This window comes from Mesocricetus auratus, unplaced genomic scaffold, assembly GCF_017639785.1.
Source record: "Mesocricetus auratus isolate SY011 unplaced genomic scaffold, BCM_Maur_2.0 Super-Scaffold_100042, whole genome shotgun sequence".
In the NCBI taxonomy this organism is placed as follows: domain Eukaryota; kingdom Metazoa; phylum Chordata; class Mammalia; order Rodentia; family Cricetidae; genus Mesocricetus; species Mesocricetus auratus.
The window spans coordinates 8,707,072-8,732,107 of record NW_024429219.1 but is presented as its reverse complement, the minus strand read 5'-3'; the positions used below and the strand labels follow the sequence as shown (position 1 = coordinate 8,732,107).

Sequence of the window (25,036 nt, the reverse complement as noted above, 5' to 3'; positions counted from 1 at the left end):
TTTTGAAAACAAAAGTATTTCCCTAGATACATATCATTATCATTATTTGTGTTAGAAGCTGGATTTAATACAGCTCAAGTACCACGATGACCTTGACTGACTTCCCAATGGTTCAGCAAAGTGTGCTTACATATGCTCAACCATAGAGCAGGTGTGGGGATGAGGAGGAGGGCAGTGTAGGACTTAGCAAATGCTGGTGTCAGTGAATGTCTATGGATCTCAGGGATTCTGAAGAAAAGAACAAAAGAACCACTGAGACCAAACTGAAGGTCTCCCGCTGCCTCATTTCAAAAGGTGCTAGGAAGCTCCAGCAATCAACACTAACTAGTACTGGGCTCGCAGACAGGCCAGTGAACGAAAGGAAAGCCCAGAAATCAACCCTTGTATGTAGGGCCAAATGCCTTCCAACAACCAGTGGAGAAGCAGAACAGCCACACACCAAGCAAGAAGTGGCCCCTCACAGATACACCACACACGAAGGTTAACTCAAAGCAGACCAGACCCAAAAGAGCTGAGACTATAAAACCCTTAAGCAAACAAAACAGCCTCGTGGCACTGGATTTGACAACTGTTCCTGGGATACATTATCAAAAACAACCAAAGCCCCAATAAACTGGATTAGACAACAACAGAACTATCACAGGAGGCAATCAGCAGCATGAAAAGGCAGACTAGGAGATTTGCAGATCACATACCTGGTCCGGGCTAATGTGCAAAGGAACAATAACAAGTTCAAATAACCCAGTTCAATTCGATGAATACAAACAAGCACACAAAATGATCATTAGAGAAGTGTGAACCAGAGCGACAGTGAGGCCTGGGGGCTTAGCTCAGTAGCAGAGTACCTATTGGCATTTATGAGAACTTGAGGCTCAATACCCAGTAGCCCAGAGTCAACCCACAGTCAGATTCCCCACTCACTGCTATTGGGATAGCTATTACAGATATCCCAAACAGCAAATGGTAATTATTGGGAAAACTGGAGAATCTGGAGTCCCTGGGCATAGCTCACAGGAAAATAAAATGTTATAATCCTAACAAAACACAGCACAGCATATCCTTGAAAGATTAAAATGATAAAGCCAATGACCTCCATTTATGACCTAGGCCTGCAATCTCTGCCACTCAGGAGGCTGGAATGGGGAGATTGTTGGAGTTCACAGTTCAAGACTATCCTGGACAACACAGTAAGATCTTGCATTAAAGAAAATAGTTAAAAATACAACAGTGGGGCATGGTGGCACACACCTTTAATCCCAGAGACAGGCAAGCAGATCTCTGTGAGTTCAAGTTCAGCCTGGTCAATATAGCAAATTCGAAGCCAGCCAAGGCTGAAAAGTAGGACTCTATCTCAAAAAACAAACAAATTGAAAACAAAATCATACCATGCAAAGACTATATTCCTGGATATATACCAAAAGAACTGAAGCCAGTATCTGAGTGAGTCTGTGTACACCTGTGTTCACAGTAGGAACCAAAGGTTAGAAGCATCAGTAGATGGACAAGCAAAATGTGGAACAGACAAGGGAGGAAATGTTGACCCATGCCACATGGATGAACCTTACAGGCTATTATCCTAAGTAAAATAAGATAGTCACAAAAAATAAATACTCTACATTTCTGCTCATAAATGTTCTTGAATAATCAAATTTCTAGCTACACCATGTAGAATGGGGGCTGCCAACGGCTGGGGCAAGGGAAATAGGCAGTTATTTAATTGGTGTAGAGTCTGAGTTTTACAGGACATGAAATGAAGCTCTAGGCTCTGTGTGCAGCAGTGTGAGTGTGCACTAGCTAGTGAAGGGTGTGTAGCAGTGTGAGTGTGCACTAGCTAGTGAAGGGTGTGCAGCAGTGTGAGTGTGCACTGTCCAGTCAAGGGTGTGTAGCAGTGTGAGTGTGCACTGTCCAGTCAAGGGTGTGCAGCAGTGTGTGTGCACTGGCTGCTCAAGAGTGTGCAGCAGTGAGTGTACACCAGCTAGTCAAGGGTGTGCAGCAGTGTGGGTGTGCACTAGCTAGTCAAGGGTGTGTAGCAGTGTGAGTGTGTACTGTCCAGTCAAGGGTGTGCAGCAGTGTGAGTGTGCACTAGCTAGTCAAGGGTGTGCAGCAGTGTGAGTGTACATTGTCCAGTCAAGGGTGTGTAGCAGTGTGAGTGTGCACTAGCTAGTGAAGGGTGTGCAGCAGTGTGAGTGTGCACTAGCTAGTGAAGGGTGTGTAGCAGTGTGTGTGCACTGGCTGCTCAAGAGTGTGCAGCAGTGAGTGTGCACCAGCTAGTCAAGGGTGTGCAGCAGTGTGAGTGTGCACTAGCTAGTCAAGGGTGTGTAGCAGTGTGAGTGTGTACTGTCCAGTCAAGGGTGTGCAGCAGTGTGAGTGTGCACTAGCTAGTCAAGGGTGTGCAGCAGTGTGAGTGTGCACTGTCTAGTCAAGGGTGTGCAGCAGTGTGAGTGTGCACTGTCTAGTCAAGGGTGTGCAGCAGTGTGAGTGTGCACTAGCTAGTCAAGGGTGTGCAGCAGTGTGAGTGTGCACTGTCTAGTCAAGGGTGTGCAGCAGTGTGTGTGTACCAGCTAGTCAAGGGTGTGTGTGGGAGGCACAAAGGTTCTGTTTTCACAGATAACACTGAGGAAAGCAGGAATGTTAAGCACACAGGGTTGTTCCTTCAAAGGGAGAGATGCGCAACCTGTTATCTACCCAGAACGCTGGGAGCAGACATGGTTAATAACCTGGTGATCTTTGCACTATCCATATCGGTGAGACCACACTGGATCTTCGCCAGATCCTGATGGTGAACATGTCAATATACAGAACTCATCTTTATGGAAGGTGTCACATGTACTTTACAGAGTTTCAATATAGTCATGTATTAAGCTGTAATGTGCAAATGGACTGAGTTAATTATCACCAGGAAATTCTTCACCAAATTGCACTGTGCTTAAATATGCCTAAAATAAACTACTTGAAAATAGTTTGAACCAATACCAGCTATTAAGTCATGTTGAACAGAACTACCAAGTCTGCTGGCCTTGGTGGTTGCAGAGATCCCTGCAGGTGTATGGTAATGTTCGAGGGCATAATCAATAAGGGTGATCACTTTAGTTTAAAGTCAAGCTGGGTAACCCAGCAAAAAAACTTTAGTCTCAAGAAAACAAAACATAAAACCCCAAAACTGTTGCTGTTTGATGGGACTGGGAATGAGCTCAGTGGCAGTTCAATTGCAAGAGATACAACAATAATGGTAACAATAAAGCACTCTAGAGCTGAATTGGGTGATTTTTCTAACAAGGACCTGAGTTCATTAGGGTGAGCAAAGAAGATGGGATGTTTAGATTTGTAGATTTGACACAACCAAAAGTCTGAGTGTCTCACATTGGCTTGGCCTGTAGCTCTGTCAGGAACTTTCTTAGTTTAGTTCATCAATATGAGAAGGCCTAAGCCACAGTGGTTAGCATCATTCCCTAGTCAAAGGGTCCTGAACTGTATGACATTGGAGAAATGGAGCTAAGCACATATAATAAGTAAGTGACCATGGGTGCATTCATTTCTTTCTCTCTCATGACTGTGCTGGACTATAACCTGAAAGATAAACTGAAATAAATCCCATGCTCCCTCAAGCTGCTTTTGTTTTGTTCCGTTTGTTTTTTGTTTTGTCTTTGTTTGTTTTTTGTTTTTTCGGTTTTTTTTTTTTTTTTTTTTGGTCAGGCTATTTTATCATGGTAACAGCAATGAAGGAGAACAGAAGGCCAGATAACTTACCAGAACAACGTCAGATGAGAGAAGAACATTCAAATGTACAAGAATAAAAACAAAGGCGGTTACCACCAGGAGTCCCATCAGTCACTCTGGACTGAGACCACAGAGCTGTATCCATCACTTAAAGCATCTTCCATGAACTCATCTGATCAAAATGCTCCCACTTCTCTGGGATTTTACAAGTTCTAAGAACTCAACCTGAGCCCAGAAACCCACAAGCCTAACTCACAAAGAATGAAATGGGCTTGCTGTATGTGTGTGTGTGTGAGTGTATGTGTGTGTGTGTGTATACATATATATATATATAATTATTGTGCCTCAAACAAAGCTATGTTTTCTCTTTCAAGTCTCAAACTCACCTCATGTTGATATGGAAGGAATTATTCTTGTTGACTTCAAAGCCACCAGACCAAATGCAATTAGGGACATCCATCAGCCTGACACACAAGAGCTGATCATAGTCATTGCGTGGCCAGTGGAACACCACACTGGAACCAGGCAAGGTGGAAATGTAGCCATTGGGGTTGGCTGTTCCCTAAAACACACAGAACACAGGCCTTAGTCACGTTACTCAGTACTCGACAAAGTCACATACAATTTTGCTGAGTCCCGACTCTGAGCTGTTGGGTCACTCATATCATGAAACACACAGACTCGATGAGAAGCCAGACTCATTAAACCCCCTATTATTTAACAAACTCTGACCATTCTTCAGAGCAAACTGCTTACCTGTCCCCGGGCAAATTCCCTTTGTGCAAATGCAAGCTTGTGAGATGATTTATTATCTAACAGGTAACGGGGAGCAAAGATGACCATACAAGTGTCAATATAGCGACCTCGGCCTTTCTTGACATCAATACCTGCAAATGACAAGGACCATTTCATTGGTTAATTGTGACAGAAAGTTCTAGGTCTGACAGAAGTAAAGTAGCCTTCATAGTTCCTTAGTGCCTGTGAGCAAACAGGCATATCACCTGGAGACAGCATGAAGCCTTTCAAGGGAAATATTCTATTTAGGCTTTAGAAAGTCCTGGGGGTGGGCGGTGAGATGGCTCAGAGGGAAAAGGCACTTGCCACCACGTCTGACAACCTGATTTTGATCACTGGAACCCACGTTGCTCACTCCTACAAGCTGTCCTCTGACCTCTACACATGTGCCATAACATACATGCATATAAACACAAAATAAGTAAGTAAATGTTGAAAAAGTCTCGAGGGCAATGCCAATGTCCCTTGAGTTCCTAGTCTCTTAGCACTGTATACACCAGCATAATATCAGCTAAGACACTGGTGTTTTAGTCACACACACCTTAGCTTTCTGTTTATGAAACTAACCCCTCAGACAGCTCCATGTGACACAAACTCACCACCAAGAACCTTCCTTTGTTAAAGGATAAGTAGAAACCTCACACTACTTAGTTGCATTCTATACCACCTTGAACTCAATCAAGCACTCTCTAGCTAGAATCTTCTCTAGCAATTTTAGCCTACTGCCAAATAACCCAACTCATACACGATGCTAGGATTATTTATTCATTAAAAAATAGGACTCCAGAGGCAGAGGCAGACAGATCTCTGTGAGTTGGAGGTCAGCCTGGTCAACAAACTGAGTTCTAAGACAGGCTCCAAAGCTACACAGAGAAAACCGGTCTCAAAAAACAATAAAAAAGTCTTTCCTACTTACTACAAACCAGAAACAAACAAATAAACAAACACGCACACACACCACCCAGTGAGAAAGAAATCTCACAAGTATCACATAAAGACAGATGGAGTGACACTGAGTTACCTTGTAAAATACAACACTCAGTGGGATGACTCACTCATTCCCTATGACAACGAATACAGGAAATAAGTCCAAAGGTCTATGCTGAGTTCTGGCTATATAATAATTAAAATGCTTAACCCAAAGTAATGACAATCCTGATACTTATTGACCCCTTATTTCTCATAACACCCCTTGGAATATAGTCATCACTTTCACTGCACAGCTGCAGAAAGTAAAGCACAGAGTCACCTGCTCTAGGTCATGCGGCTGTAGACAAGGCTAAGCGTTCAGCCAGGGCACATCAAGAGACAACACCCCTCCCAGTTACAAGTACCACAACCTACTGACTCCTTACCGGGCTTCAACTGCCTTGAGAAGTCAGCTGATTTAAAAGACTGAGCTGTCTCCAGAAACTGTCTCTGGAATTTTTACCTAAGAAATGCCACATGGCTCTAGGTTGATGAAACCACACACACACACACACACACACACACACACACACACTCTCTCTCTCTCTCTCTCTCTCACAGACTCACACTCCCCTACCCCCACACTCATACACACTTTTCTTCTGGGAAAGAAGAAAAGCTTTAGTTGCCAGAAATCAACAGGGTCAGAGTGATCAGATCTTAACTAATATAAGTCCACTTCAAAAGCTGGGCTTAATTTGAAAGCACAAAGACTCACCCAGAGCAGCACAGACACCCTATTTTTGGAAAAAGGTGAGCTTTTTCCCTTCTACCCTAGTTTACCCTAGCAGACCCCCAATAAATCGAGCTGAGATCAAATACCCAAAACCCTTCTTTTTCAAGATGCATGTCCCCGGCTTTTCTGTTGGGGACTGTGCTGTAAACATTCCCAAAAGGAAACAGTTGTGTGCACTAGGATAGTTCATAGATCACCTTGACAACACATACACAAATGTCACAAACCTGAGACTTTAAAGATCCTATCTCAGCCCGTCCCTTTTGCCCCTTCACTTGGAAGAAGGACAGAAGGCAGACCACAGACCTGTGAGGAACACTCTCCTAACCTAAACGTTTACAGATACTGCAAGTTTACACATGCATTTGCAATTCACACCTGCAAACACAGCCACAAAAGCATGCACATTTACACATGTGCTCATTGCTCCACTTGCTTGTCTGACACAACTCTGTGGTTCTCAGCAAAGGCTGTTTGAAAAGGAGCAACTTTCTTCTCCCATTCCAAATCAGTACCAAATATAGCTTCCAGACAACCTGGGTAACTTGTTTTGGAAAACAAATTAAGGGCGAGACAGGCCAGCAGAAAGCCAAGCCAGCTCCAGGAGTGGAGCAGGCAGATGTGAGTAGAATACTCTCTTCTGTTCAAATAAAGTGGGTTTCTATTAAGAATCTTTCTGTCCACTGTAGGGAAGCAGTTTGAATGGGAGCATGAATACAAATCCAGCTTAAACAACCTGAAAGGGAAACTATACTTGGACAATTCTTCTCAGTAGCTAAAGGCACTTGCTTCCAAGACTGATAACCTCAGTTCAATTCCCAGGATCCACATGATGGAAGTGGAAGAAACAACTCTTGCAAGCTGTCTTCTATATGTATATGCGTGTGCATGCACACATGCATGCACGTGCGCGTGCACACACACACACCACATAAATAAATAATAATAATTTAAAGAAAAGGACTTAAGGTTAACCCCCCCCTTCTCTGCAGGATTCAGGCTACACTCTACCATCAAGGTTCTTCCTCCTGCAGCATGACTGTCTACACCAGCATCTACACTGTACAACATTACAGAGGATCCTACGACCCCTTCTGGCCTCCTGGGGCACTACATGCACACGGTACACTTCCTGGCAGGTACGTGAAACACCCATGCAAATAAAACAAATATCTAAAAAAAATGTTGAATACAATGAAAGCTGCTGCCTCTCTTGGTTATACAACCATCCTCAGGAGTGTGTCCTCAGGTGCTCAGTGGCTGCTTGAGGCTTGGGCTACTGTGCTGCACAGTACACATGAAATACTTCTAGCATTCCAGAAGCTTCTACAGGACCCAGGACCAGGCAGTTTTATGCTAAACACGGCTGTTAATTCCCTAGAAATGATTTACTACAAGGACACTCAGCTAACATGTAAAACACAGGGAATACTTAAGTCCAACTGCCCCTGAGCCTTCAGAAAAGGCTCCATATGTCCTCAGGTAGCTCTGAGGGACATGGGTACAGAAACCTCCCCAACACACCCAGGAAGACAAGCAAGTTGGAGGCCGATGTCCCTGAGTACACTTTACTGTATTTTCTGCCTCAAACTCACACACCACTGTCCTCCTGCCTCTGACCCAGACCTCCCATCCGCATCTGGACTGTCACTCAAGGCCTCCACTACAGTTCCAGGTGAACTCTTCTAACCTGCTCATGGTTTCTAAGTTTGAATTAATGTGTGGGAACACTTGGAGGACGGAAGTGCTCTAAGTATTCCTATTATTCCCCTGAAAAGAAAAAAAATGTGTTTCAGAGAACATATCTACATAGATATCAATCTCTTCTGAGAAGAGACAGATGACCACTGTCAAAACAGAAAACCTGTACTCGTTGCCAGGCCAACATGCATGGATGGTTTTCTCATGCAGGCCTGGGGTCTTTGGCCCAAGGTTCCAATTCACCTCAGCCCCCAACACGACCCACCAATGTTGTAGATGAGCCCCGGGCGGTTTCCTTGCTGGATGACTTTCAAAGCTCGGACACCACTACCACCATCCAGGGAGAAGCCCTGGCACCAGCCCGGCATGCCTTCTGGGTGAATCCCTCTTCCAATTCTCATGGTGCAGCTGTGGTGGGCAGAAAAGCAAACATGTACACATCCGTCCACTTAGGTCTCTCACACTGATTCTCACACTGACTCTCAACCTTACCTCCTGGGGACCCCAAGCTCAGCGAGACAGTGAACCCCAGAGCTAGCACAGCACCCACGGCAATGGATGGATGACTGAGAACTGCAGCTAAGCACTTCAGGAGAAAACGCTAGAATCCTCCATAAGCTTATCACATGCTACAAAGCTAACATTTCTCTAAATTCCAAAAAGTCAAGAAACCCCCTGAGAAAACATTGTAAAGCGAGGCAGCTGGAGGGAGGGTCGCCTTCTAAGAACAGGACGGTCACAGTGGCAGTAGAGCACTGCTGAGGTGGAAAAAGACTCCAGAATATGTGCTCGAGCTTTGCCAATAACAACGTGGCCTTGCGCAGAAACTCTGTCTCTGTGCTTCGGTCTCCTCATCTTGAGATTTAGTAGCATTTCCTGCCCTCTCTAAACCACTGTTGGTGTTGGCTAAGGAGAATGCAGTGAGATCGTCTTCATGAAACCCTTTGGGAAGTGTGGCTTCCACAGGTAAACCAAACTGTGACAAATGCCGAGTCTTAGATTGCAGACTGCCACGAGAGACAGACTGCTGGATATATCACTTGACCGGCTGTGTCTCCTCCAAGAGCCAGAACTCTGACTAACTGCAACCTTACACTAGATTCAGGAAGCTGTGATAAGCACATCATGCCCACTGGAGTGCACAGGGGCCGCCTTCCTGTGAGGCTTCAGCTGCGCCCTAAAGATGGTGGTGAAAAATACAGGACACATCATTTATCTTTAGATGAAGGTTGTAAACTCCTGAGGAAAACTGAATGCCAAAGCCAACAGAAGTGAATTAATGTCCCTGCGTGCCTTAAGAAGAAACCTCACTTAACCTCACAACTGCTCCCCAAACCCCAGACTGCCATGAATTTGAAGATGGTGCAACAGCACAAACCCTCCCACAAACAATCTCAGCGGGATTCATGAGCTGAAGATTTCACCAAGGACAACCTGTGTCCTCCCTAATGTCACTCCTCTCCAGGTCTCAAAGCTGTTAGCAGAGGGGAGATGACGGGGAGGGGAGTGGGGGCGTGGGCAGTTTCTCTTCTCTAGCACAATTACAAATAAGAGTCCTATTTCAATAAAATAAAACTACCTCACACGTGGTTATTTTCAGTATCAAATAACACAACTTGGGTTAAAGAAAAAAGAACCCCATGAAGTCAGGGCTCCACTGCAGGGCAGTTCTCCTTGTGCAGGTAGATGCTAGCCTTGGTGGTTCCTCCCCCACCTCCCACGCCCAGCTCACTAGCCCTCCCATACACAACCACACTCACAGGTTTGGCTGCTCTTTGTCAGCGTAGCAGAACAGGAGAGGGCTCAGGCTCCGGGCCAACTCATGCTCCTCAAACTGGCCTGCAGCATCTGTCTTTGCATTGTCCTGTCTGAAGATCAGTGGTAACCCTTTAGGAAGGAGGGAAAAGTTTATAACGTTCCCACCCAGTCTCCCCGTGAAACATGCAAACAGCAAAAGGGGGAACCACCTCGGGGGAAGCAGGTAAGGGTGTTTGTCAGGGGCTCAGCCCACTGTCTGCAGGAACCTAAAATGACAGCTTAACTATGGTCAGACGGCTGCCTGAGCAGATCAGACTGCTGAAGTAATGTCTGCACTGGCTCCAGTAAGTCAGCTGAGCAAAGACATCCAAAGGCCCACATCAGAGGTCTACCTGGGTGGTCTCCTGGTATACCTGTTTTGTTGATGAGCCAATATGGTGCAGAAATGAAGATCTTCAAGGATCCTTCTGCTCGACACGCAATGCGGATGGTGAGGTTGAGTTGCCGCCGGCTGACATCATAGAGTCGCATTCTGACCATGTAGTTCTGGGTCCCAGGCGGGATGAGCAATTCTTTACAGAGTGGGAAGTTCTCCAGTGACACCCCTAAAGATACAGGACACTGAGTTTCTGGACTTGCACTTGAGTTTGTCAAAAATAGCCTATAACAAAACTAAACTGGAGTCCTTTTAGAGAAATCTCTAAGGGTCTACAAGATAGAAACCTCAAGGCCACTTTCTTATTGTTGACTAGGACCAAATAGGAAGCAAATCAGAGCCCAAGAGTCACATTAGGAAGTCTGTGCTGTGGAATACTATTTTAACTAGGCAAAGATGAGTTACATTTGTTTCTGCTGCAGAATATTAAACTGTGTAAAGGTATGCTACTTTTATTTATGCTGCATTTGTTATTTATGTAAAGACGCATTGCGTTTGTTTCACATTGCCTGCCTAAGGCACCTGATTGGTCTAATAAAAAACTGGACAGTCAAAAGCTTGGCAGGAGAAAGGATAGGTGGGGCTGGTGGGCAGACAGAACAGGAGGAGAAATCTAGGCTCAGAAAAGAAGAGAAAAACAAGAGAAAAGGATAGGTCCAGGGCAAGAAGCCAGACAGACAGAGAAAAGCAATGAAAATAAGATATACAGAAAGCAGGTAAAAAACCCTGAGGCAAAAGTAGATAAAAAGAAACAGGTTAATTTAAGCAAAAGTAGCTAGCCAGAAATGAGCCTAAGCTAGGCCAAGCATTCAAAATTAATAAGCTTCTATGTCATCATTTGGGAGCTAGTTGGTAGCCCAAAAGAAAAAGCGTCGTACAGATCTTACAGAATGATAAACATGGGTGGTTTTCTTTGTCTTGTTGGTTTTTTGAGACAGGGTTTCTTTGTGTAGCCCTGGCTGTCCTGGAACTTACTCTGTAGACCAGGCTGGCCTCAAACTGAGAGATCTGTCTGCCTCTGCCTTGGGACTAAAGGCATGGGCCACCACCTAGTTTTCCTTGAAGGCCCCAATAGAGTTATGGTTAGTGACTTCCCCTTGGTGTTTGAAGTGTGGCTATTCTCTGCCCTGACCCTTACAAAGGAAAGCTACTCACTGCAGTAAACACTGTAACTTCCATCTCTGCATCATAAAATGGGCCAAATATGTGCAGTTGTAAGGATTACATAAGGGCACAGGTAAAGAGCCTGCCTTCTGCCTCAAGGGCTGAGTGCATATAAACATTTGTCTCTTCCAATTCTAGAGCTAGGAATATGCAAGGTTTGAAAAGATGGAATCACTCCCTATACTCACACACAGATAAAGGGCTCTGATGACTGCTGCCTGGCTAAGTCTTTGGCTTTGAGCTGGATCACTGAGATACTGCATTCGACTTGATTCCTCCAAGGGGCTCAGAACACTCACAAAATACTCCCTGGTATTTTTCACAGTATTACTACAAACAATGCTAGAGCCGCCTTACCCACAAGGAGCTCAGAACGCTCACAAAATACTCCCCAGTATTTTTCACAGTATTACTACAGATGATGCTAGGGCCGCCTTACCCAGTTCAATATTCTGGGACGTATCAGCCGTGGGGAGGGCTGCCTCTTTGCCGGGCTTTAGGGTCCCATTAATTGGCATTCCTTTCACATAGAAGTCAAGCTCACAAGGCAGCAAGTTGCAAATGACCACTGTAGGTAGAAGATATATGGTATGGCCTGGCTGTCTGAAAATCTGTTTTGCACTGTCGGAAAATATGTTTGAGGGCATGTAATCTGGATAATTCTCTTTCTTTATGGCCACACAAAACCTGCAAAGACAAAACAGTATGAAAAAACGTCAGCCTGAATTAAGAATTGGAATTTGTTTCTGTTTAGCTGAATGATGTTAAGACAGTTCAGCCAGATAGCTGCAATTTTTGATGAAAATATATGTACTGAGATGTAGCACATGTTAAATGTACAGGTTTTGAATACTAGGGTTTAATGGGTTTTAGCCATTACATACTCCTGTGCAACCATCACTCAATACAAGTTCAAGACTATTTCACCGCCAAAGCGCCTTCACTAACTTTCCAAACAGTATGCTCTCCCAGCCATTCAAGACACCCCTTTTATCAGACATGTCTGTCTTGAACTACATACATAATGGAGTCACACTGTATACACTACTCTGCGTTGGGCTTTTTTCTTGTCTAACAAAATTCATGCATGTTTCACTCTATTGCTGTGGTAACACACTCTGACCAAAAGCACTTTAGAGAAGAAAAGAGCTGGCTCACTCTCTGGCTCATTACAGCTCAGGACTGTTCAACCTGCCTAGGAATAGTGACACCCACAGTGGGCTGGCCCTTCCTCCATCAGTTAATAATTAAGACAATCCCCCACAGACACACCCACAAAAGCCAATCTGATCTAGGTAATTCCTTAATTGAAGCTTGCCACTAAGGTGACTCCAAGCTGTATCAAGTTCACATTTAAGGAAGAGAGATTAAAAAACACTAAGGATGTTTGAAAAAGTCATAGGGAATCCTACTATTTTGTTAAAATTACAGCATGTGTGTTGTGTGGCTTTGGTTTGGGATGAGACGGGGTCTCATGTAGCCTAAGCCAGACTCAAGCTCAGAATAAATCTGAGGATGACCTCAGACTCTTCATCTCTTCCCTCCCTGTCCCAACTGCTAGGATTAGAGGTGTGTGTCTCTATGCCTGGCCTCTTCTAGCTTTCTCTCATGCATTTATTAGCTTCTCAAGGCTAAATAGGTGGTTTTACTTATTTTTATTTTCTCATAGAACATTAAAAACTGTAGCTTTCCCATAAAACTGATTTTGCAGTGTGCCCCATTTTTAGATGTCTTTATTATTACTGCTTTATTATTATTGCTCAATTAAAAATATTTTCTAATTTCCTTTGTAATTTCTTCCTTTGACCCAAAGGTTATTTAAAAGTACAGTTTGATTTCCAAATACCTGAGGGTTGTCTAGGCATCATATTGTTGTTGATCTGATCCAATTCTAATATGATCAGGATATGTATTCTGTATGATTTCAATTTTTAAATACTTATTGATCTTAATTTTATGGTCCCAGGGGTTGACCTCTCAAAGAATGTTCCATACATACTTGAAATAACATATAATCTGGAATTACAGGGCAAGGCATTCTCTGTGTATATGCCAACTACAACAAGCTAGTTGACTGTGGCTAAAATCTGATATCTTTATTATTTCACCAACTGTGATTCTATGTGTATTCATCTATTCCTCTGTTTAGTCTTCCTCCAAGTGGCACATTTAGGGCAAGGGTGTACTAGAACTCTCCACACTATGCTTGCACTTAAGTTTAAACTGAATGAATGTCCATTTCACTACATGAAAAGCATAACAAGTGAGCTTCAAGTCTCTGAGAGCCTGAAGGCAGAATTCAGTATCTCTGCCAACACTGAACCCAGGAAGATGCCCTTACCCTTAAAAGCTACGGATGGAAGCACAGACTTAAGTGGTAAGGCGATTTTGTCAGTGTGGGTTCAAGAACATCAACACCAGGTAGGAATCTTTAAAATTATTCATTAGGAAAAACACAGGCCTAGGATTTGGCTTCCCAATTTAGATTCAGGAACTTGTGAGTTTTGTTTTGTTCTTTTCTTCCCCATCTATACTCTCTTTGCACACATACGGCACTGATCTGATGGGCTACAGCCTTCGTTAGTTTTTCCTCCCACAAACTTTCACTCAAGAACTTACAGAATGAGAACTTGGGTTTTTTATTTTGCTTTTTGTTTTTTTAAAGATGTATTTATTTATTATATATATATGGGGTTCTACCTGCATGTACGCCTGAAGGACAGAAGAGGGCACCAGATCTCATTATGGATGGTTGTGAGCCACCATGTGGTTGCTGGGAATTGAATTCAGGACCTCTGGAAGAGCAGTCAGTGCCCTTAACCTCTGAGCCATCTCTCCAGCCCAGAACTTGGGGGTTTTAACCAAGCACAGAAGACTCCCTGAGGATCAGCAGCACCCCTGCAGGGGAAAAGCCCATGCCCAGGCAGCCATCCCAGGGACACACACCTGAAGAAGCGGCTTTTCTCCGTGTCCATAGAATGGCACTCCCGCTTGCTGCTGCTGACCTCTGCAGTCTTCACGACGTTGGTCCAGTGAATGGGAACCTTGCAGAAAAACACACCCAGTCCTTTGGGTCGGGCCTGCAGTCTCCAGGAAGTGAGATGGAGTGGCACAGCGAACGAGTCCCCTGGCATGATAGCGGGGAGCACCACTGGCTCTGTCACAGAAACAAGGGCTTCAGCGCTTGCAGGGGGTGGGCCCCACCCCAAGACTCATTGACTCAGGACAGAGGCCAGACACACTGTGTACACTGACTACATGGTGACAGACAGGCACAAGAACAGTAGACAATATACACCATCTGAACGTACTGTCAGGAGCTGAGGGACTGTCCAATCGTAGTTCCATTGGCATCTCCAGTCTGTTCTTTACAATGAGAGCCGACCGGACAGTGATCACTTTCCGAGCACTGCCTTCCATTGTGACGGCAAACACCACCCGCACGGGTGGGAGAGAAGAGAACTGTGGGAGAGAAGGAAAGTAACTGTGCATCTGGAGAAACACACAGTGTGAATTCCAGAGTATGAGAAGCTGGAGCTCTTTGTCACCGCAGCTTCTCAAGGCGCTGTTATCCACCCAAACCAATTTGCAACTCTAAAGTAAACAGGCAGGTTATAAATATTGCTATAAGAGAGCCAGAACTGCTAGGCATGGTGGTGCATGCCTTCAATCTCAGAACTCCAGAGGGAGAGGCAGGTGGATTTCTCTGAGTTAGTATGGAGACTACATAGTAAGTTCCACAATAGCCAGAGTTCTGTCGTGAGACCTTCTCTCAAAACAACACCCGATAACTCAGGGGTTAATAGCACAGGCCACTGTTCCACAGGACCAAGGCTCATTTCCCAGCACCCACATGGCAGCTCCCAACCAATTGTAACTCCAGTTCTAGGAGACTTAGCCACTCCTGGCCTTCTCAGAAACAAAATACTCACATGGCACACCTACACACACAGGCAATCACACCATAAAATACTTAAGGAAATTAAACCTTTTTTTTTTTTTTAGAGAACCAACTCTAAAAATGTCTATAAAATAATCTGCTCAGATATAACACCACAAATTATGTGCCAAAAGAAACCATCAGGGCTGGAGGTATGGCTCGTGGTAGGGTATTTGCATAGCTAGTCCCTAGTTCTACAAAGAAAGGAAGGGGGTTATGCCCAGGTCTCTAGATATATTATTAAAAAAACTTCAACTAGAATGGTGGTAATAACATATTCAACTTTTCCTGTGAATTGGTACCACAAGCTTCATGAAGAAACTGTAGATAAGACTTGTTTTATCTCTCCTATGGAAAAGAACAGTCATGCAAATCAGCTAAAATTAGAGACACTGAGGTAGGACCTTGCATGGCACTAACTGATTTCCCTTACATGGCATATTTCTTCTAAATTAAGGCTGAGAAAGCATTCCTGAACACTAACAAGGGGTTGGCCAGGTCCTGCCAAGACACACACAGGGAGACCGAGGATGTCTGCAGAGGCTTTGACCTGTCTGTGAAAAGCAGTGTGCATTAAAGCCTTGTCTGTTTGGGGGTTGTTCCTCCAGAGTACATGTCTTCTTTTTCTCTCGATGTGACTCAACTTACCCTCATGCGACCAAAAACTAATGTGTGCTTTCAAGAACTTTAAAAATAGGCTGCTCCATAACCATGATCTGGCTTCATTTGTTTTGTTTTTCATGTAGACTTTTCAGGTTGACTTTTAATTCCATATGTACCTGAGGATGGTTTTGAGCCCCTGACCCCCTGACTCTACCTCCCAAGTGCTGAGATTACAGGTATGCACAACCTTTATAAATGGGACACCGGCTTAGACACTCGGTATAACAGAGGGAAATGGTTCCCCATTGCTGTTTGGTTACAGTTGCTGTGTTCCTGTATCTTTGTGCAACCACCATACAGAACTATCTGTTTAAGAATCAATTCCACGTGAGACACAAAGAGGATTCTGGAGGCACAACTCTTAAGACATACTGACGATGCTTCTTTGCCACAGAAACATATGACAGCACAGCCAAGTGCTCCATTCTGCCAAATTTACTGTTACTAGAGCAAATTGTGTGAGAATAGCCCTAGTGAGCAATGAAACAAAGCACTTTGCTTCCAAACTAGAGAGCTGGAAAGTGCAAGTCAAAAATCAACCCATCTTTTCTGGAGTATTCTGGGGGTTTTGTTTTGTTTTTTACTATTTTTTTAATGTGGATGTGTGTATCTCAGTGTGACTGATATCATAGATGTGCACGTGTTCCTGGAGGCCGGAAGAGAGAATTGGATCCCTTTGAACTGGAGCTGCCTGCCGTGGTGCTGGGAATTAAAGTTGTATTCTCTGAGCCCCCTCTCTGCAGTGTTTAAGGAGCACATTCTGGTCACTGATCACAACCAATTCAACAGCAAAGCTCCAGACTCCACTAGCTCAGCTCCCAAGGATGCCACCCCAGAACTTCCAGGCCCACCTGAGACTTCAGTCATCAGGCACAAGGATTGGAAATGGAAAACCCAGGCTATGACGTTCATGTCACTTTGTAATGATATTTCAGCACCAGTGAGGAGGTAATCTATTGTCTTGTATTTTCCTTGCATGACCTTTGGACCAAGCATAGGAATCACAACTAAACTAGGGAAAATGGCTAATTCAGGTGCACTAATTTAGGGGGACCACTAATAGGAAAGGGTAGGGTAACATCCAGTTATATACAGGCAACAGAGTCCTTTGACCATCAAGAAACCCATGGCTATATACATAGTGCACACACTCAATAACACATGGCTATGTGCAAACATCTTAGTGCAATGCACACACTCAGTAACACAAGGCTATGTACAATCTCAGTGAGATGCACACACTCAGTAACACATGGCTATGTACAGTGTCAGTGCGGTTCACACACTCAGTAAGCACAATGATGACAACAGAGATCATACTCACATAAACCTGGGGATGTATGATATTTGTTCTGCTGCTTGGGCTGCCAATCTAAGAAAGAGTCGCAGAGTCAGAGTGTCATCACAGACCCACATTAGCAGGTGCAATTAAATTCAGTGACAATCTAACTGCCTTGAGTGGTGTTTGAAATTACTTTCAGGAACAGTATGTCTAAAGACAATATAACATGTTGTGAGCAGTAGGCAGGAAACAAAATTCTGCAATCATTTAATGCGTCCTTCCCCAGGGTCTGCATCCTCCTCTGCGTCCTTCCCCGGCGTCTGCTTCTTTCCCCACTGCCCTGCAGCCCCAGGACTACAGGTCAGGGCGAAACTAAGGTGAGGGCATGTGAATCATGTGCAATCAGATAAAAAGCAGCAATGGTCACCTCTGTACCTCTGTGCCACACAGGATTTGAGGACATAGAAAAACACTATAATATGAAAATGTAAATAAATTATAAAGCTTTATAATATATCAGAAACAGTCAATATATTTATCCCTCTATATACACAGGTCTCAAACCCTCAAGCTTAATCAAGCACAGATCATATGTAGTGTGGTCAGGCTTACAATGGTCACCTTGTACTGAACATGTACAAACCCTTCCCTCGTCTCTATCCCCTAAACAATACAGTACTAAACCATTTCCTCAGCACTCTTGGTGCTAGGTACTCTAGGTAGTCTAGAGATAATTTCCAGTTTACTAGAGGTTATCTACAACCTGTGTGGAAACACTATGTCACTTAACACAAGGGACTTGAGCACCTAAGATCTGGGTATGGGGAGGGCAGGTGAAGTCGTGAAACCCATCCCCCAGAGACACTGAGGGATGACCGTACTCAAATTTCCCAGACTATAAGCAACCAAGAAAGATAACTGCCTACATAAGACAGCAAGCTGCTGCCAAATTTCCACCTTGTTTTCTTCTGATGTCAACCATTGCCTGGCTTATCTGCATGCTGATTACCAACCCCTATGCCTGAGCCAATAAGAGGGGAGCAAAACACTTCCCTGGAGCAAGGTTATTGCAAGCTTCACTGTGTGACAGTCTGACCTGGCAGGGTGTGGCATGACTCCACACAGCAGTCACTCACCGTAGATGAAGACGAATTTTTGTCTGGTGCTGCATACCGGAAGAAGGTCCCAACCTTGTCCACAGACACTGGGCTCACTTGCTCCCAGCCATTCACTCGAACTTGCAGCTGATGGATGCGCAGGTCATGGGTATGTCTGCCAATCAGAACAGAAAGGGTTCAGTCTCAAAAAGGAAGGAAATTAGGAGCAGAGACTCTAATCCAATTTATGGCATAATGACGTAAAAGCCAGCCAGCTAACCCTTCTCAGCATTACCTTCTGAGAGAAGTCAAGGGGACGTTCAACTGGCTATTATGCTGGTGACAAATGGTGAAATGTGAAAGGCTTGAACCAAGGGGCATCTGCCCTCCTCTCATACAAACCATGGAATCTTGTATGCCTGCCAGATCTTCCCCAGCTGCCCCTGCCTAGCCTCGAAGAGATAATGATGTCAGTGGATATCAGTTCAGTGGGGCAGTCAAAGTATGCCAGTCACTGAATCACATATTATGGGGATACATAAGCTTTCTCTTTTTTTGCTTCCTTTGTTGAAAGCTCTATTCCTCTCAGGGACACATCCAGTTGTTTGGCTGCAGCCCTACATAACCACAGACAGGCCTGAGAGACAGGGCCTCCGAGTTACAGAGCTCGAGTCTTCTGCTGAAACTGGAGCAGAAGGCAGTGGGCAGAACAGAAGGAATGGGAGGAAATTGCACGTTTAATTCTATTTTAGATTTTGCCTAATTCAAGCCAGAAGGCTGAAATGGGGAACTGAACTTGAGGCTGACAGGAAGGGAGGAGGGCGGCACAGGGTACAGTGTGCCAAGGGGAAAATGCCAAAAAAGGCATTTATTTTGATGAGTTCAAACAGAACAGTGGGTTACAGAACATGGGAACCGAGACAGAAATGACACCAAGGTCAAGCCCTCTCTAATGCAAGAGGCAGGGCATGTGTATTCAAAGTCACCATCAACAAGAGTCTCACGAAGGACAGGACACCTGGAAATCTGCTGAGCATAGAGATTCCACCCCCCACCTCCATAAGACCCCCAAGACCCAGACCCACGTATCCAAAGCCCTCACCGGACAGGACTAGCCTGTGAAAACCCTCACAAGAATGCTTGAGGTTGTAAGAGAGATTTGCACAGAAGCATGGGGCTTGCCCCGAAAGCACTAAATCTTGACCCATTTACGCCCACGATAGCCTTCCCATTTAAAAACACAGTGAGATGCCTTGTTGGACATTCTATTGTCTTACAGGAAACTGGACTTAAAGCCTTCTTTCCAAGTCCTCTAGCTGGCTGCTTCAGGAGTGACCGAGCCAGCAGTGCCCCTTGAAGAGTAATCTTGGAATTACTGCCTTACTGTTACTGGCTCTGCATCCTGAGCCTATCTGCTTACAGAACATTTGTTCAGATTGAAATCACCAGGCTTTGAGAACCTTTCTAGAATAGCACATCACCCCTGCATGTGGAAACCTGGCCTGGATACAATGGATCTGTGTGTTAGGATGAATCTAGCCTTTGGCCAGATTCTGAAATACTTAGTTATCTCCTCACACATCAAGTAAATGGGAATAGAAAGAAATGCTTTCCTAGATGGCATGACAGTCTGTATTTAAGAGGAAAACAGTGACTTTCAAAGTATCTTTACAAAAAAAAAAGCATTCAAGTCATGACTATGTGAAAGAGAGAACACCGGGGACAAACATTTGCATCCACATCATTCTTCACAGAAGAATAAACAACCATATTTTACCTGTGTCTTAACTTTCCTCTGGCTTCAAATTCAAAAGGAATCTCTTCACCCGTGAGGACTTCGCGCCACTCACTGACATTGTGGGCATCATCCAGAAATGCTCCATTCCCCTCTGGAATCACCCCAGGACTCCCACTGTGGGACAGCGCAGCCCTGGAACCAAACAGATGACAGGCTGTGTCTCCGGCCTTTCTCTCTGCTGTCTCTGCCCGAGCCCAGGCCAAGGAGAAGCCGGCCTCCTGTCACTGACTAACTGCACCAGTATGACATAACCTGGTTGTTCTTTGCGACCCAAGAAGGACCTGACAGGCCAATGACTTCAGCTACTTTCAGGCTTGGTCACACCTTCTCCGGGTGTTTAGAAATAGACTGAAGTAACGGTGAGCATAGCAGCACAAACTTATGACCTCAGCTGAGGAGTGAGGACGAGTGTAAAGCCAGTCTGTGCTATACGACAAGTTTTAGGTCAGTCAGGGCTACAGAGTGAGGCCCTGCTTTAATGTTTAATTTAAAGGAAGCTCATTTGTATGTGTGTGGTGTGAGCATGTGTATGTTACATCATACACATCTGCATATGTGGAGGTCAAAGGTCAACATCAGATGTCCTCCTCGGTGATTCTCTACCTCATTATCTGAGACAGGGATCTCCCTGTGTTCACTTCTTAATGCGGGGACAACAAGTACACTGTCATCTGCAGCTTCTTACAGGGGTGCTGGGGGTGCGCCCTCACATCCTCATGCTTACAGCAAGAACTTCACTGGCTGAGCCATCTTCCCAGCCCCACACATCAGGCATTAAGGCGCATGCGTCATGGCACGAGTACAGGAGTCTGATCACCAGAACCCACAGAAGAATGCTAGGGGTACTGGTGCATGGCGGTGCGCTGAGGAGGGGAGACAGGATCCTTGGGGCTGCGTGGCCAGCCAGCCTGGCCTAATCGAAAGTTCCAGGTCAATGAGAGGCCCTTTGACACAGGAGTAGACAGCATTCCTGAGGATGACATCCAAGGTTGCTCTCTGGCCTCTGAATGCATATGCACGCACCATGCACACACACCAAAAAGAAAGAAACTACTGAAAGCTGTCAGTACCCAGTCGCCTGCTCTAGCAGAGAGTCTGGAACATAAAAAACAAGGCAAGACTTCCTAAGGGAGCATGCTGGTGACCAGTAAGCCTTTAACTGACATGAACTGGTAAACACCAAAGTCTTGGCCAAGGTACCCTCATGGCTACTAGAAACAGGAGAATGTAGTTTCCAATCAGCTGACAGGTACTCAGTCCTGCACTTCATGAAGCTGAAATCCCCTTCCCCACCCTCCCCGTGTACTTAGAAGAGTGAGCCAACATCTAAGCAGGCAAACGTGTCAGACAAGCTTTGCATTTAGCTTAGGCAAATTCTCATGCCCTCCTGACTCCACCCAATGCTATCTGGACCAAAGCGTGTTTTAGAGAAAGAAAAAACAAAAAAAAAAACAAGTCTCAGGAATAGCAGATGGAGGGCATTTCCAAAGCAGGCTCAGAGGAAAATGTGAAATACTTAGTTTGTGTGCATACACAGCTCCTTTAAAGAGTATGGCACCTAAGGAAACCTGGAATGACTCTTCTCTGACCCTCTAACTGGGAACCTAACACATACCAGGTCACGATGAGCACAGCTCCCCTACTACACACTGAGGAACCACTTCTGTGGTCTCTGCAGAATCAGAACTTCCACCATCCATCTCAGGACATGAGATACTGATTCCGTCACCAGCCCAGAGGCCTTGAGCTGGGGCCAACCTTCCCTGCCAGGCAGCTGAATGGATGCTGCCAGTATCTACGTGGCTCCAGGGACAGAACGAAGGCACCTTACCTGGTGGGTGTGGTAGTGAGGGTGGCAAACCACAGCGTGCATCCTGTGTGGTTCCTCAGAGCAAAGGGGACAAACGGCTGCCGGCGCTTGGGGGTTTTCACCTCTGCTGTGACAAACAAACAAAGAAGTCTGTTAACATCCACTCTGTCTCCTGTGTGAAGACAGAAGCAAGAGAAAAGGAACTGCTGACATGACAAATAGATGCGTCGTGGGTTTGCTGGCTCCTGTGTGATGTCTCTCTCACACGCGCACACACACGCGTGCAGGCACACACGCGCACACACACACACACACACACACACACACAGAGTCCCCCACAAATCTCACAGGTCTTACAGCTGAGAAGAGGACTGGACCTGGTTTAAAAAAGAAAAGGCTGACACAGGCAACTCATCCCAAGCAATGCATTTTCAACACTAACCCTGGTGAAACCCGTTTTCTCGTCTAGTGCTAACTTCTCTCTCTCTCTCTCTCTCTCTCTCTCTCTCTCTCTCTCTCTCTCTCTCTCTCTCTCTCTCTCTCTCTCTCTCTCTCTCTCTCTCTCTCTCGGAAATCAAGGTCATGCTATCTGCAAGTTTTTAAAATGAAATGTTAGCTCTTTCTTCTTTTTAGTGGGTACTGTATGTGTATGTATGTGTATGTATATGTGTGTGCATGTATGTGCAGGCAGGCATGCAGAAATTAGAGTCAAGGTTGTCTTCCTCTATCTTTCTTCACTTTACCATTCACTTACTACTACAGGGCATCACATGATTCTGGAGTTCACCAACTGACTGCCTTTGCCCGCATCCTACACCAACACGAGATTATGGACACAAGCTACTATGTTCCACATGGGTCTGGGGAACAAACTCAATTCCTCATGCTTGCACAGAGCCAGCTCCCCAACACAGGCAACCCAGCTGGTATTATAAGGAAGGTACCAAGGAGGCTGCAAAGGCAACATTCCCTACACCTGTTTCACAAAACAGCCTCTGATTGGCAGAGAAACCACAACTAAAAGAAAATGATGCAACCAAATTCTAGGGAGAGGTAAACTATCAACACTGAGAACTGCCAGAGGGCACTCCAGTGTCCTCAGGACCCTGCTGCAGTCCACTCTGACCAAGGGCCTGTCACTTCCAATAACCATACAAAGTAAGTGGAAGGTGGCAGCAGGAACCACCAGGCAGTGACAATCCAGGATAGGAGGCACCTGGCTGAGGAGCTCATAGGTCGTGGACTCTGATGACCACAGCAGGCCCCAGGATCCAGCCATCACTTTTGTTTATCCTGAAAGGGCAAAGACAGCCTGAAAGCAACCACAAACTCAATGGAGGCGGGGGTGGCGTGGGATGAGGGGCGGGGCGGGGCTGGGGCTGGGCATCTGACAGCAAATGCCAGCAGTGGAGAGCACCATCAAGGTGGAAATCATTTCACAGGGCCACAGGCTTCCCACAGATAAGACCAAGAAGTTAAGCCACGCATGTCCAGCCATGACAATCATCAACCTAACAAGAATCCATCACTTTGTCTCATGTTTGCCTTGTGACAGCTTTCCAAAGGGGAGGAGCATGGTGAATGACAAGTGGACAACTTCAGGTTAACTCAAGTTCTCCCTGACAGCTGCAACTCTGCAGGACCAACAGCAGCCATCTGCCCAGGGCAGAGACAGTATGGAGCAGTGGGCCGACAGCCTTTTCGGCAAACCTCTATCTCCAAATTATTTACACTACAATTCACAAATGGTAGCAAAATTATAATTATGAAGTAGCAACCAAATAATTTTATGTTTAGGGGTTAGCACAGTATGAGGGACTGTACTAAAGGGCACTAGAAAGGCTGAGAACAACAGTCCCATACTGTGTGGGGACACTGCTAAGGATAATGGTTGCCTGATACTGCACACCTCCAGCCCAGTGGCCTCATTCGGTTCCCTAGGTGCTCCGCAGGTGAAAGATAAAGTTATAAGGCTTCAGCAAGGGCTTTCCAAAGGATAAACAGTGCTCATATGCTCAGGGAGGAACCTCCCTCCATGCAAGCAAGGAGAGCGCCTTAATTACAGTAGACTCGGGCCAAGAGGAAAAGGAGCAGACATGCCTTCCCATCCCACTGTAAACCAGACTGAAAGTTTCCACTTGCATGTCATGCTTTGACAGAACAGGTGGCAGATTGGCTTTGACCACTTTGAAATACAGGCTCAACTACAAAAAATCCATACAAAGCCACCTACATGTCTACATGCTGTGGGATTAGATAACACGGAAGGCACAGTGCACAGGACCCCAAGATTCATGTGCTGATCAGACCTACTAACAGAGGCTAAAACCACAGAGAACACTCAATCCCAGCACTGCATCAGCATCCAACTCGTCTGTGTCCTTGCCTTTGGCACAATACCAAGAGAAAACTCCCAAATCCATCAAAGAGAACATTATTTCCTGAAGACCTCAAAAATCTGCCTCCAGTGAGCAAACCCAATTCCTTCAGGGGTTGAGAAATCCTCAAGCTCCTCACATCCAAGTTCAGCATCAAGCAAGGCCAGCTGAGGAAATCCTACCCCTCTGCACAGATTTTCCAAAGTAACTGATCATTCTAAGGAGTGGGGTTTTTATACTACATAGCAGCTCTGGCTATCAGAAAGGACCTGGTTTCTGGACCATAATAAAGACACTGAAACCCCAAGTGTGGTATTGGCTAGTCACAGAAGTGAAGGCAAATTCCTATCTCGCACTGGCAACAGGGGAATAATGCTCGGTGTTTGCCTCAATGAGGAAAGCTCAGCAGTGTGAATTCACAATAAATGAAGATGGGAGCCTCTCTCAAAGACCTATCTCAGCTGAGCCTTCTAGAATCAGAGTATACAGCCACCCTTCTGTGTTAATAACCCTGTCCAAACTCCCAGGGAGAGAGGCTCAAATGCCTTTTGGTTTATCATCCTTATCTTTTGACACGGTATTGCTATGTAGCCATGACTAGCCTGGAATTTATAATCCTCCTGCCTCAGCCTCCCAAGGGCTGGGATTACAGATGTGGAGCACCAGACCCAGTTCAAATGCCTTTTAAAATAAGATATATCTAGACCCATGATCTGGAATTAGTCCCAAACATAAATCAATTGGATTAATAGTGTTCATTAACACAAAGGAAGAAATGCAGCCTGGTGATCC

The 25,036-nt window shown here is 45.2% G+C and overlaps 1 protein-coding gene across 1 annotated transcript in view; it reads right to left on the bottom strand.

The window, feature by feature from the left end:
• The window catches only part of Vps13d (vacuolar protein sorting 13 homolog D), a 214,580-nt gene that overhangs the window by 102,477 nt on the left and 87,067 nt on the right, over nucleotides 1-25,036 (bottom strand). The window contains 12 exon segments of the mRNA XM_040735088.1: nucleotides 4,104-4,279; nucleotides 4,474-4,604; nucleotides 8,184-8,326; nucleotides 9,679-9,805; nucleotides 10,090-10,281; nucleotides 11,716-11,963; nucleotides 14,223-14,433; nucleotides 14,588-14,738; nucleotides 17,204-17,251; nucleotides 18,298-18,433; nucleotides 20,036-20,188; nucleotides 21,888-21,993. Of these exon segments, the coding sequence (XP_040591022.1) occupies nucleotides 4,104-4,279; nucleotides 4,474-4,604; nucleotides 8,184-8,326; nucleotides 9,679-9,805; nucleotides 10,090-10,281; nucleotides 11,716-11,963; nucleotides 14,223-14,433; nucleotides 14,588-14,738; nucleotides 17,204-17,251; nucleotides 18,298-18,433; nucleotides 20,036-20,188; nucleotides 21,888-21,993 (1,822 nt within the window).